General features: G+C 45.0%; 1 protein-coding gene across 1 annotated transcript in view; it reads left to right on the top strand.

Moving 5' to 3' along the window:
- The first annotated feature begins 727 nt into the window (after positions 1 to 727).
- The window catches only part of POU2AF1 (POU class 2 homeobox associating factor 1), a 31,665-nt gene continuing 18,666 nt past the window's right edge, over positions 728 to 13,726 (top strand). The window contains exon 1 of the mRNA XM_083589081.1: positions 728 to 818. Within this exon, the coding sequence (XP_083445207.1) occupies positions 803 to 818 (16 nt within the window). The 5' untranslated portion in view covers positions 728 to 802. The remainder of the gene's footprint in view (positions 819 to 13,726) is intronic.

The following is a 13,726-nucleotide window of genomic DNA, read 5'->3' as shown; positions in this document are numbered from 1 at the left end:
GGCTCCTCATGACTCACCCGGCTAATTTCCACTGGTTGTGAGCAGGCACTCACAAGGTTATCTAAGTGATGGGTTCAGTCAGAGGGCCACATTCCCTTCTGGGCAAGCTTCCAAGGGCCACATCTGACTGGTGGGTGGAGCCAGAGGCAAAAGTGGGTGGAGCGACCTATGTAAATTTTAGTCTTGTACTACAGACTTGTTTCGACACTATCCTCCATTCAGACAAGCAAAATGCTTTATCAGAGTTCAAGGATACTCTCCAGTCAGGCAAAAAGCACTCAGACTGCACAGCAGGACCTTGCCTGGGGAAAGTGGGTGTGGCCAGGGAGCATTCCGAGGGCCAGGCAGAGAGGTCCAGAGGGCCACATTTAGTTCCTGGGTCTGAAGTTCCCCTAATAAAAGGTCTACTGGCCTTAAGAATCCTACAACAGTGCCTTCCTCCCATAAATAACAGCTTGCTTTATTAGGCTGAAAATATGCGATGTTCTTTGTGGGGTGATTGTTGTTGTTTTTAACGCTCAGATAAGAAATTTGTGCCGTTTGTGCCCAACATCTTTCACATTACAGTAACTTTGGAGGAACTGTATGTTGTGGTGAAGAACAGCACTGTGCAAAAGGGAGGGATTTTTTTTTTTTAAGTGCTTGTGGTTAGAGGATGTGACATCGTCACGCCGTTCAGCGGGAACCTGGTCTTTAAAAAAAAAGCTGAAAGGAACATCTTGACGGCCTGTTATCACTCAAGGTGCAAAGAGCAACTAATAAGCCCAAGAGGGGTGGAAAGGACCCCCTCCTGCCCCAGAATATGCACTGGCAAAAATGTGAGTTCTGGACTCTTCTTTTTTAAAAATAATAATAATAATTAGAATGCAAAGATAGGCTCTGGGAGTAAGCCCTACTGAATTCAATAGGATGCATTGCTGAGTAGACATTGTTAAGATTGCACTGTTGAACAGTACTGTAGCAAAACTGTAGAGGAAGAACTGCTATTTTTTTATTATCCTTTTGGGTTTTCCAAAGTGCTTCTCAGTTTTTATTGTATTGGAACCACTCTGAGGTAGATCTTTATTCTTATTCACACTTTGCAGCTGGGGGGGGGGGGCTGAGGCTGAGAGTTTGTGACTTAAGCAGAGATGGCCCTGGAGCTCTTCCAGATTAAATCATTCACAGCATAAAAAGGAGAAGCTGTCAGGCTGAAGCCTTTTCCTCTTACTCTGGAATATTTGGAACAAGCAGTGCTTACCGGGTGATAAATGGTGAGCACTTTGCTCAGATGAACACTGCTCTCTAGAACTACCTTGCAACGTTTTGTCACTGAATCCTGTCCGGCAACCAACAGAATAGAATTAACTCTTCTTACTCTTTTAACTCTCACCTTGGTACCGTTCAGCTTTGCTTCAAGTTTGCCTACTAAGAATCCACAGATCTGAGGCTGACAGATCTGTGGCAATGCCTTCAGAGAAGACATTTGGCTTTTGTGTACTGGAAAGGCAAATTATCTGAACCATCACTTGTTTTCTGGCACACATACAAATTCACAGGGCGATTTAAAGCACAATCCTGCATAGGTTTACTTAGAAGCCAGTCCTGCTGAGTTGTTGTTGTTGTTTAGTCATTCAGTTGTGTCCGACTCTTCATGACCCCATGGACCAGAGCACGCCAGGCACTCCTGTCTTCCACTGCCTCCCGCAGTTTGGTCAAACTTATGCTGGTAGCTTCAAGAACACTATCCAACCATCTCGTCCTCTGTCGTCCCCTTCTCCTTGTGCCCTCCATCTTTCCCAACATCAGGGTCTTTTCCAGGGAATCTTCTCTTCTCATGAGGTGGCCAAAGTATTGGAGTGTCAGCTTCAGGATCTGTCCTTCCTGCTGAGTTGTATCCAATGCTAATTCTACTGAGCGTGGACTTATTGAAATTAATGGACATGACTAACATAGGTTTGTTCATTTCAATGGGTCTACTCTGAGTATAACTTAGGTGGATAGAGACCATTGACCTTCAATGGAGGATTCTCCAAGGTAAGTGGGTATAGCTCAGCAGTTTTAGGCAGTGATCCTAAGCACACTTACTAGGGAGTAAACCCCAGTGAATACAATGGGACTTGCTTCCAAGTAAGCATGTGAGGTGTGCAGAAGAGAGAGCAGAATCCCCTAGTTGATAGCTGTGTCATGTGCAGTAGTTTGGTGAGGATTTCTGATTCCCAATACTTCAACAATAGCAAGTAAAATGGATTTTTAAAAAATCTGCTATGGATGATCTTGTGCAAACCTCTTTCCTCTTAGCCTCAGTGATCCTCACCTGTATACTATGAGTATTAACTGCCTGCCTTTGATCAAGTCTTTGTGCTGCTTTACTACTGATCAGGGAATTTTGTGACAGGATCCCTGATCAATCATAACTTAGATATCGATTTGCATCTGTGAGGAGCAATAGATAATTGACCTCACTCTGATTGAGTCCTGGAGTTCTACTGAAAAACAATGTGCCACATTTACTTGAAAGTAATGCACACCTTTTTGGATCAAATTACATCGAAGAAAATTAGGGTGCACATTAAATTCGATGGCGCATTAGATTTGCGTAAATATGGCAGGTCTTGCAAGCCTGAAGCCTGTCAACCCCTGCAGTAAAGGACGGCACTGTTATTCTCTAAAAACCAAGGTACGTGGAATCCCAGGAAATGTCACAGCATTGTGTTATCAGCCCGCAGCCGAGCAAGCTTGCCATTAGGAGTGTACAGAGGGTTCCCATTTCTCATATGAGGAACTGAGGCTAAGACTAAATACAGTGGTACCTCGGGTTAAGTACTTAATTCGTTCCGGAGGTCCGTTCTTAACCTGAAACTGTTCTTAACCTGAAGCACCACTTTAGCTAATGGGGCCTCCCGCTGCTGCCGCGCCACCGGAGCACGATTTCTGTTCTCATCCTGAAGCAAAGTTCTTTAACCCGAAGTATTATTTCTGGGTTAGCGGAGTCTGTAACCTGAAGCGTATGTAACCCGAGGTACCACTGTAACTTACCTAAGGTTTCCAAGGATAGTGGTGAAGTTAAAGCACCATTTTACAGAGATGGAGGATGAAAGAATGTTAAGAACGTAATGATCTAGGAAGAGCCCTGTTGGATCAGACCAAAGTCCCCTCTAGTTCAGAGAAGTCAATTGTGAAGCCCTGAAAGCAAGACCTGAGTGCAGCAGCAACACCCCCCAACTGTGAATCCCACCAACTGCTATTCAGAGACACATTGCCTCTGACAGTGCAAGTACAGTGGTTCCTTGGGTTAAGTACTTAATTCGTTCCGGAGGTCCGTTCTTAACCTGAAACTGTTCTTAACCTGAAGCACCACTTTAGCTTATGGGGCCTCCTGCTGCTGCCGTGCCGCTGGAGCACGATTTCTGTTCTTGTCCTGAAGCAAAGTTCTTAACCCGAGGTACTATTTCTGGGTTAGCGGAGTCTGTAACCTGAAGCGTATGTAACCTGAAGCATATGTAACCCGAGGTACCACTGTAGAGTATAGGAAGCAGGCTAGTAGCCAGGAGTAGCCTTCTCCACCAGGAGTTTATGCAACCCTCTTTTAAACCCTCATCCAAGTTGGTGGCTGTAACTTCAGGCAGTGGGAGCAAATGTCATAAGGTTAACTATGCACTATGTGAAATAGCACCTGCTATGGTCTGTCCTGAACCTTCCAACATTCAGCTTCTTTGAGAGAGGGATAAAGACTGTCCGCTTTCTCTAGACAATGCATAATATCATTTACCTCTTGTCATGTCCCTTTCTTAGTCACCTTTTTTGGCGAGTCGATTTACTTTCTGTGGGGCAAGCAAATTTCCAGCATGTATAATGCAGAGCGAATATTTCCAATGCTTTTGTCAGATTAATCACCATGAATCAAATGTCACTGAATGATTCACAAGCGCAGCAATGCTTTTTTTTTTTTAATGACAGCAGTGGTTGCCAACCAAACAATTTCCATTTTAGAAAGTGAATCTTATCTTTTGCATCTGCCTTCAAAAAATGTCAAATAATCAGCAAAGAGTTAAGGGGAATGGCATCGATCAGGCCACTGGCAGCTGCTGTTGGGCTATTGCATTTGAGTATGTGCAGAATGCCTGTTAACACAGAGTAACTACAGGGTACCCAACCACCTTTATTTCTTTCACTCCTTCTTTTCTATATAGCATAGATTCAAAGTGGCTGACAAATCAGAAAAAGCAGGTAAAAGTACAGTATGTACATCCATCAACAGGGATGGATGAAGCTTTCAGCTTCGGTTCTCTCCGTTTCTTAGTTTTCCAAATCTTAAGCACAGTTCTCCTCATTTTTGTTCGTTTATTATGTTTATTTACTTTTAAAGTTCTCATGAACTTTAAGTGCCATTTAAGCGCACATTTTGCCTATTAAACTCATGTTTGTATGCAATTCTCGTTTAACAAATGTTACTTTTGTTATTTTTCACTAATATATGCCTTTATAGGCACGTTTTATATTAGGGATGCCATATTTCTAAAAGTGAAAATCCAGATGCAAAAGTTGTTTAGCCTTTTATGGCAAAATCTTTAAAAATAATAATGAAGTTTTTGAGCTATTTTTAAGGAAATTCGCCAAAATCTACACTTCTGACATGGGTTGCCATACGTCTTAATTTTCCCATATATTTCAGCAATTTCTGCCCAGACACAGTTTCCAACGGCCGAATCCCGGCTATGTCCTGGAAATTCCAGATGTATGGCAACCCTATCTTATACAAATCCATGCATATCTGTATGTCTTGTTTAGCTGGAGAACTTCACTGCAAAATTCGGAGAAGTGTGAATTTCAAAGGATAGTGGTGTTTTGGTCCGTGCGTTGTTTTGAAAAGTGTGAATAAGGCTATCTGAATTTCTCCTCCATCCCAATTGGAACTGGAGGCTGCTACTCCATTTGGTTCGCCATTACTGCGAATGCTTTTTTTTAAAAAACGAACTTTTAACCAACCACATTCTGGCTGTGAACCAACACATATTTTGAAGTGCTTTCTTATTTTGGGCATTTCCAACAGTTAATTTATGGAATATGCTGCCATAAGATGGCCACTGGCTTAGGGAGATTTTAAAAAGAATTAAACAAATTCATGGAGTAAATGGTCCTATCAAAGGACACAAAATAGAACCCCAGGTTCAAAGGCAGTGTCCCTCTGTGTTATGTACTGAAGTTCTCACCCTGGGCCAGCAGGGGGATACTGTAGATAGTTTTCACTCAGGTCCACATATGCAAATAAGGGATTGAAAGTTGCGTTCAGTGATTGGATAGTTACAGAAAGTGGTTACTGTTGCGTTGTAGTGGAGCTCTATATAAGCTGGGTGGCTGAACCCTTCAGTTCAGTTCTGTTCTGGCCTGTGAATAAACAAGAGCTGTTTGAAGAATCACTGTGTCGTCTGATATGTTCACCCACAACATAACACTCTGAGTACCATGTGCTGGGGACAAACAGTGGGAGGGGGGGTTCTTTCCTTCACACCCTGGTTTGGGGTTTTCCCAGAAGCATCTTGTTGGTGACTGATGGGGAAAGGATGCAGGACCATGGATCCATTTAGCGCAGTTCTTAAACTGTCACTGTGCAAATGAGTCCCCTTGGAAATTCAGGACATCAAATATTTGGACATCCCGAGCACAGCCAGTTGAAATGAAAAGGTGGATGTCAAATGTTTATCCTTCACTGATTCTGCAGCAGGTGAGGGTTAAGAGCTCTGAGAGTTCTTGAGAAGTGAGACCGAAAGATGAAACCGCCATGTGTGATGTGTTCCATCATGTGCGCCTCCGTTCAGGCGAAGCCACCTTGGGAAAAGTTGGTGGGGGGAACGAACTTCATTGAGGCTTCGTAAGACAGCTGCTTGACTGCCAACAACATCAGCAGGGTTCTTAGTAGATTTTTTTGTTTCCTGAAATGTAAAATGCAGCTAAGGATGGGCAAATCTGTCAATTTCGGCTTCTCCCAGTTTATATGCAATATTGCCTACCATGCACAGTTTTGCAAATCAATTTCCCCTAATATAAGGAATCTTTGCATGTTCTTTTCACTAATATATGCAGACTTTATTCCAGTACGTGCATTTCTGAACACGTAGCTTGGCTGGAGAACCGCACTGCAAAATTCAGAGACGTTTGAATTTCGAAAGACAGCTGTGTTTCGATTCACGTACTGCTTCACAAAGCGTAGATTTGGTATGTTTGTCTTTAAATTGTGAACTGAATCAAATTTCTGCCCCATATCTAACTGTAGCACGGGGGGGGGGGCCTATGCTCTGCCTTCATGGTCAGATCCAGTAATGCTTCTGAATACCATCTGCTAGAAGGAGTGTCTCCACTCCCATCGTTCTGCCTGGATGCTGAGGTCCAGCTCTGAGGGCCTTCTGGCAGCTCCCTCACAGTGAGAAGTGAAGTTACAGGGAACCAGGCAGAGGGCCTTCTCGGTAGTGGTGCCTGCCCTGTGGAATGCCCTCCCATCAGATGTCAAGGAAATAAACAACTATCTGACTTTTAGAAGACATCTGAAGGCATCCCTGTTTAGGGAAGCTTTTAATATTTGATGAATTATTGCATTTTAATATTTTGCTGGAAGCCACCCAGAGTGGCTGGGGAAACCCAGCCAGATAGGCGGGGTATAAATAATAAATTGTTGTTGTTGTTGTTCTAGAGAGAGTTCTCTTGTGCTCAGGTCCTGCTTGCGATTTCCCCACAGGTTGGCCATTGTGAGAACAGGATGCTGGGCTAGATGGGCCATTGGCCTGATCCAGTAGGCTCTTCATACACTGTTATGATTGGTAGCAAAGAGAGCCCAGCATGAAGCGTGACATTTTCTCACTTCATGTGTATTTGCCATCATGGCAGAGTGAGCAAACCATGTGATGCCTGGAGCGGAGTTTGGCATCCTCTGGATCCCAACTTCCTTCTCCTTATTTTTAAAACTGTAGCTTAAACCAGGATAGAATCATATCATGGACCAGAGACATCTTGGTCCTGGGAGTATGTCATGTGATCCTGGAGAGCCAATCCCAGGTCACGGCCCACTATATTGCATCAGTGACTCGCACTCCCTCAGAGTGGCATATATTTGTTGGAGAGGGACACAGCTATACATCTTGGCTGCCACCCAACCCCTTGTTGCCTCCCAAACCTGCCTCTTCATCAATTCCCTGGCCAGGAACCTCAAGTCCAGGAACTGTGATGCTGTCTTAACATGTCTAGGATATACATATAAGCAAAGACCCTGCTTTAAGAGACACCTTTCCCATTTAGGCCAATCTTGTCACAAAACCAGAAGCTGCAATTGATTGAGGCAGTTCACCTGTCCATCTAGCTCAGTGTTGCTTACACTGACTGGCAGCAGTTCTCTAAGGTTTCGGACAGGGAATCTCTCCCAGCCCTACCTGGAGATGTCAGGGACTGAAGCGGGGACTTCTGCCATTGAGGTATTAGCCTTCTACAAAGGCAAGTATCTTTGCATACTCAGCCAGACAAAGGCTCTCTAGGATCTACAGCAGAGGGCTTTCCCATTATCTGTTACCTGGTCCTTATGACTGGAGATGCCAGGGACTGAATCTGGGACCTTCTGACAGACAAATCCGATTCAGTTAATATTTAATTTGCACTTTCTGAAATACCTTTCAGCATTTTGCACACCTCCATTTGCACACCAGATTTTGCAGTGCAGTTCTCTAACCAAGCGATGTGTACAAAAACACACAAGCTAAGGAACTGCATGCCTAAAAAGGTGCATAAACGAAAATAGCATCCATAAATGCAGTATGTTAGAGGAAGCTGTTTTGCAAAAAATATGCGTATCAGGCATAATTGCACAGAAAAGAAAGTGTCTATTATGAAAAAATTGCATAGAAATGAATCACAACTGATGTGGAAATGTGAAGAACTGAAGACTGGAAGAAACAAAAATTGACAGGATTCGCCCTTCCCTTACCACTGACAGAGCTATCATTCCCTCTGTGCAAGCATCATCATGGCTGGACTCCTCAGTATCCAGGAGTCTGCAGCCTTTCCGGTTGTTGCAACCTAACCATTCTAGCACTCAGAGCTAAGCACTGGACGTAGGCCACTACTGCTTTGTCTTGGTGGGGTTTCTCTCTTCTGCCACATGCGCCAATAAGGCCCGTGCAAAACGCTTTTCCACGTGCTCTGTCAGCCATATACTCAGAATTCTCCTGTGCTATAACCAGCTCTGCTTTTGCTCAAGGGATTTTGATCACTGAGTAAACACTCCCAGCCTGGTGTTTGCTTAATATCTTTGCGCAGGGTTAAATGTTTATTGAAACATCCTGACCCAGATGTGACCAGAGATGGGGAGGGTGCAGGGGGTTGGATCCATTCCTTGCCAGCTTTAAGTGACAGCTTTGCTCCAGAAAATCAAATGCCACCCTGGGAAAAAGCTAGACCCGTGTCAATTTCAGAAGGGAGCCTGCAGGAGTCTCTCCAACAAACAGGCCTCAACATGCACCAAGGGTGGGTGGGTGAGCGTTGCTGGATAACTGACACTGTTGGGGGATCGTGGTGACACACACAGCGTCAAATTGAGGCCACGAGCTCACTGACAGGGCGATGGGAGCAATTGACAGTCAGGAAAACAAGGGTTGTCTTCTGCGTGTTGACCCAGCACTGAGTTGACAACCGCAGTAGGAAGCAGAAGACATTCCCACAGGCCAGCTACCTCTTACACAGCTGCACAGCAGCCAAGGAGGAAAAAAGGTACTTTTGAGGTCACAGAGAGATCCCTTTTCAGGACCCCTTCCAAGGTAGTGTCGTTTTTTGGCGCTCCTCTTGAGATTCTGAGGGCTGCAGGGACAAACATGGCAGCATAGCTGGGGGGGGCACGGCTGTGTGGCTTCCATATTATTGTCCATACAAACTGTCAAATTCACGATGATGGCAGAGTAGAACCTTCATGTTCAGGGGCAGCCTGCGCCACTGGTTGCTGGTGGGGGGGGGAGGCAAGCAATGGAAGAGGGCTGTTGACTTCGAGTCCCAGGATGCACCTGGCTCTTCTTGTGTCCCCACTTTCCCACCAACTCAGGAGAATCACAGAGCATGAAGTCATAGGAAGCATATACCGTATTTTTCTGTGTATAAGACTTAAGTTTTTTCCCTAAAAAATAATGTCAAAAATTAAAGGGCATCTTATACACTGATGCATCCCCCCATTTTCTTAAATCTGAGTCCTCCAAAATAGGGGGCGTCTTATACATGGGGTCCTCTTATACACGGAAAAATATGGTACTTACTAGAGTCAAAGACATCCTCTGGGACTGCAGAGTCCTAGGCTGAAGAGTTTTTGTGTGGCATCTCTCTCTCTCTCGATGGTAATGTGTAATATTAATTCACCTAGTTCAACAAGCAGCAGAGCCCACCATACTGCATTTGGGCCCCTCATCTCTGCTCATTATGATGAGTAGGGCCCTGAATGTCTGCCCCCAAGTCTTACCCTGAAGGTGTGGAGAGGGCGTGGATGTGGCAACGTCCTTGTGAACACAGGAGTCAAAGTAGCTCAGCTGCGAGAGCATTAGACTAGAAATCTGAATGTCCCCTGATTTGATCCCAGGCAATTCTGCTTGGCAGGGCCCTCCTTGATGCGAATGGGCTATCTTTCAGTGACACACTTTAGGTGTTAAAGGCCCTGCATTACAAGTTAAAAGGGTTGGGGGCAGCAGGTGGACATGGGGGAGCAATTAGGTTTGGTTCACATTTTAATGCACGCATGCTTAACACGCACTTTCTGAAAGAATAAGTGAAGAAAAGCAGTCATTCTTTGAAATTCACGCTTCTCCAAAATTTGCACCGCAGTTCCGGAGCCAAGTAATGTGTACAAAAATGCATATACCAGAGTAATGTGTGCTTATTAATGCATTTAATTAGTGAAAATATAACACGCAGAACGCATATTACGGAAACGGCTAGCAAAAATGTTTCTAGTAGGTAATGTTACATATGAAGATGTGTGTATTAGGAGAGATTTGCACTAAAATGCTTACAAATTTAAAAAATAAATAAACCACAAACCCAATGCAGGCTTCATCCACACTGTAAGTACATGTAAAGCACATTGCTTCTCCCCCCCCCAAAAAAAAAAATCCTGGAAACTGTAGTTTGTTAAAAGTGCTGGCAATTATAGCCCTGTGATGGGGTAAACTCTAGTTCCCAGGATTCAAGGGAGCACTTTAAAAGTATGCTATGGGTGTGACTGAAGACTGGAAAACTGGAAAGCTGAGAGAAGATGAACTGAACAGGGAATTGGAAAGAGCCCCTGCCTGAGAGCCCGGAAAGCTGCTACCAGTCAGAGTACTGGGCTCGATGGGTAAATAACCTGCCATGCAGACTGGCAATTAGTTATTTCCCCCCTTGCTAATATGAAAGATATTACCATTTCCCTCCCACACTCAAAACCATCTAAAATAGCATTTCAAAGCAGAGGTTGTTCTGCCTCCAGATGTCCTTCTGCACCTACTCAACCCAGCCACCTGCTCTGAGATTACCTACCCAAAATAGTCCCAGCTGTGATCTTGTCTGATCAGCTCCGGCTTCCAGTTAGTCTCTCCAAGAGGAAGGAAGATAGAGCAGCTTAACAGCTTCTTCCTCACACTGCCAGCTTTATAGGTTTCCTCCTCGCATTCATGTCTACCAGATGTTCCCCTTTTACCCCCATACTCATTGCTTCCTCTTGCACTTGCTACCAGCATGTATGGTTCAGCTGAACGTCTTGATTCCTTGACCCGGTTTCTTCTGGCTCCCAATTTCTTTCCATCCTGTGGTCCTCCTGATCCCAGCCTGCTTGCCTCTTTTACTTTCTGTTCCTGGTGCCAAGTCCCTGTGGTGTAGTGGTTAAGAGCAGTGGACTCGTAATCTGGTGAACTGGGTTCGCTTCCCCACTTCTCCACATGCAGTTGCTGGGTGACCTTGGGCCACTCACACTTCTCTGAAGTCTCTCAGCCCCACTCACCTCACAGAGTGTTTGTTGTGGGGGAGGAAGGGAAAGGAGATTGTTAGCCACTTTGAGACTCCTTCGGGTAGTGATAAAGCGGGATATCAAATCCAAACTCTTCTTCTTCTGGCATCTCCCCCATGAAAACCCATTCTGAATCGGAACAAATAGCAAACAGCAATTTGAGTTTGGTCTGATTCAGTGACAAAGAGTGAGTTTTTATGGGGAAAGTACCGGAGCAAAAAAAAAAGAGGACAAGGAGTTTTCAAGTGCCAGCCTGTGGCTAGAAATTCATCACCAAAGGAAGTTTGGAGGTGACGCATTGTCCCACTGCCCCTGCTGATGTTGAGATTCAGCTGCTGGTCCAATTTGCTTCTGAATGCACCATGGGAGGAAGACACCATTTTTGTCCTTGACTTCTTGCAGCCAGATGTATTGGGGACCCCCTGCATGTAAATGAGCCTGACTGCAAAAGGATGCTTCACCTGAAACTTAGGTTTGGTGACAGGTGCTCCTTTTATTACTTTTGAAACACCATTTTCGACAGCAAACTGGCGCTTATTCCGGAGTAAATGTGCTCAGCGTCGGGGCAGCAGGTGCAAACTCTGTTTTATTCCTGTAGTCATGACGGTGCTCTGATTTAAGTGAGTTTAGAAAGGGAAGAGCGTAGAAGCAAGCTGGAATGGCGTCGAGAGAAGGCCGAATAAGTGTGAACTGTGAATCACAACTGAAATATGCATGATTGTCTAAAGTCCAGGGTCTCAGTTTTGCTTCTGTGTTTGTCGAATGCTAAGGGGCTTCTGTTTACCACGCCACAGGGTAGTCTGCGCTCTGGCCTCAAATCACACATGCAAATGATTTCGCCTTCTGATACTTCCTCTTTGACTGTACAGAGGGCATAGCACAATCACTGCCTACGCTAAGATTTCATCTAAATTACAAATGCACAGTGGTTTTATACCACTTTAAGCAGTTTGGCTTCCTGCAAGGCATCCTGGGAGCTGTAGTTTGGCGAGGTGTTTTCCACAGACCTACAATTCCCAGGGTCCTGCTTTCCTGCTTTCCATAGGCATTCCATAGGCATCTTGTTGTCCATTGTGAGAACAGGACACTTAACTAGATGAGCCGTTGGCCTGATCCACCGGAGCTCTTAAGTTCCTATGGTTCTCTGGGAAGAGGAGGTGGTGGTCTGTAATGTGAGCATGCCTGTGAGTGCTATTCAATAAAGCACCTGCTGTCCTGGTGTATGCACAGTGTACAGTGGTACCTCAGGTTACATACGCTTCAGGTGACATACGCTTCAGGTTACAGACTCCGCTAACCCAGAAATATTACCTCAGGTTAAGAACTTTGCTTCAGGATGAGAACAGAAATCGTGCTCCGGTGGTTCAGCGGCAGCAGGAGGCCCCATTAGCTAAAGTGGTGCTTCAGGTTAAGAACAGTTTCAGGTTAAGAACGGACCTCCGGAACGAATTAAGTACTTAACCTGAGGTACCACTGTACATTATTGTAGTGCACAAGGAATCAGGCCTGCATGAGTACAAAGTTTAGAATGGTTTCTTTTCTTAAAAAAATTATGTGCACAGTGTGTGCCAAAGTGTGAGAAAATATTTTGTGTAATTCATTTTTTGAGATCCAAGCCAAGATCCCCAACTGCCTTGAGAAGGAAACACTTTCTGAATCATAACAATTATGCTCCTTGGGGTTTGTGTTATCAAGCGAATGTTTGCTTTCCATACTTCTGCAAACAGAAAAGGATTTCCATTGTATCTCCTCAAGAGCTTATTATTTTAGTGTGTGTGTGTGTGTGTTTGTGATTATACCAGAAATGCAAGCGGGGGGCGGGGGGAGGGAAGGAAAACAGTAGTGTGTTCTGGTTTGCGCCTCTGAATTGATAGATTTCTCACCTGCCAGCGTGTCGGAGGGGGTGGGGAAAGGCCTAGCGGAAAGTGTGCACTTTGGGGGTTGAAAGGCAACCAGTCAGCCATGCAAACCCTTGCAGGGTGACAAACTCTTTTCAGTGGAAAGTTGGCTCAGTGGACAGTCCTAGTGACTCATCTAAAAAAAGTCCTTTCCAGCTAACTTGGAGAGGTAGTGTGAGTGAAGCTTGGCAGGCTCTCAAAAGAGGGCTCAGCTCCTTTGTGATCTGAATATCCGTGACGGGCTGTTGCCAATAAACCCTTTCAAAATCCCTCAGCAAACTCTCAGGGGCCCTTGGACATTTCTCCTTGGTTAACGTTGCCTTTCACTGTGGCTTTGGAAGAAACCTTGGGTGCCTCTGAAGTTTATCCAAGGTCTGAAGTAGCCACTTCCTTCAACGTCGTGCCCATGAGATGTCACTGGACTACAATTCCCACCATCCTCTAAGCATTGGCAGTTCCAGATGGGGGCATCTGATGGGAGTTGGAGCCCAGCAACATCCTGGAGGGCACCAGCTTGGGGAAGGCTGGTCTGAAGATGGTACAGGAGGCAGCTGCCTTACTTTATTTATTCAGTATTTACAGAGAGAGCCTTGGGAATGCAGCCACTTGGAATAATGGCGTTGTCCCAAGTAATCTCCACACACACGCTTCTCTTCCACTTCTCCTTTCATCAACAGCACCACCACCTCTACGGTTGCCATCTGTCTCTGAGTCCTTTCGTCTCCTACTTTTAAGGTTTGCCAGGTTCTGGGAGCTGGTGGGTCTGGAATGCTTTCTAGTGATAACATGTCAGCCTCAACCTCAGAGCATGGAAAGCCAACCAAGACTTATAATTTGGCATTAAATT

The sequence above is a fragment of the Podarcis filfolensis genome, assembly GCF_964270895.1.
Source record: "Podarcis filfolensis genome assembly, chromosome: 15".
Classification (NCBI taxonomy): domain Eukaryota; kingdom Metazoa; phylum Chordata; class Lepidosauria; order Squamata; family Lacertidae; genus Podarcis; species Podarcis filfolensis.
Note: the sequence above shows the minus strand (reverse complement) of the source record. Positions and strands in the feature narration are given on the sequence as shown.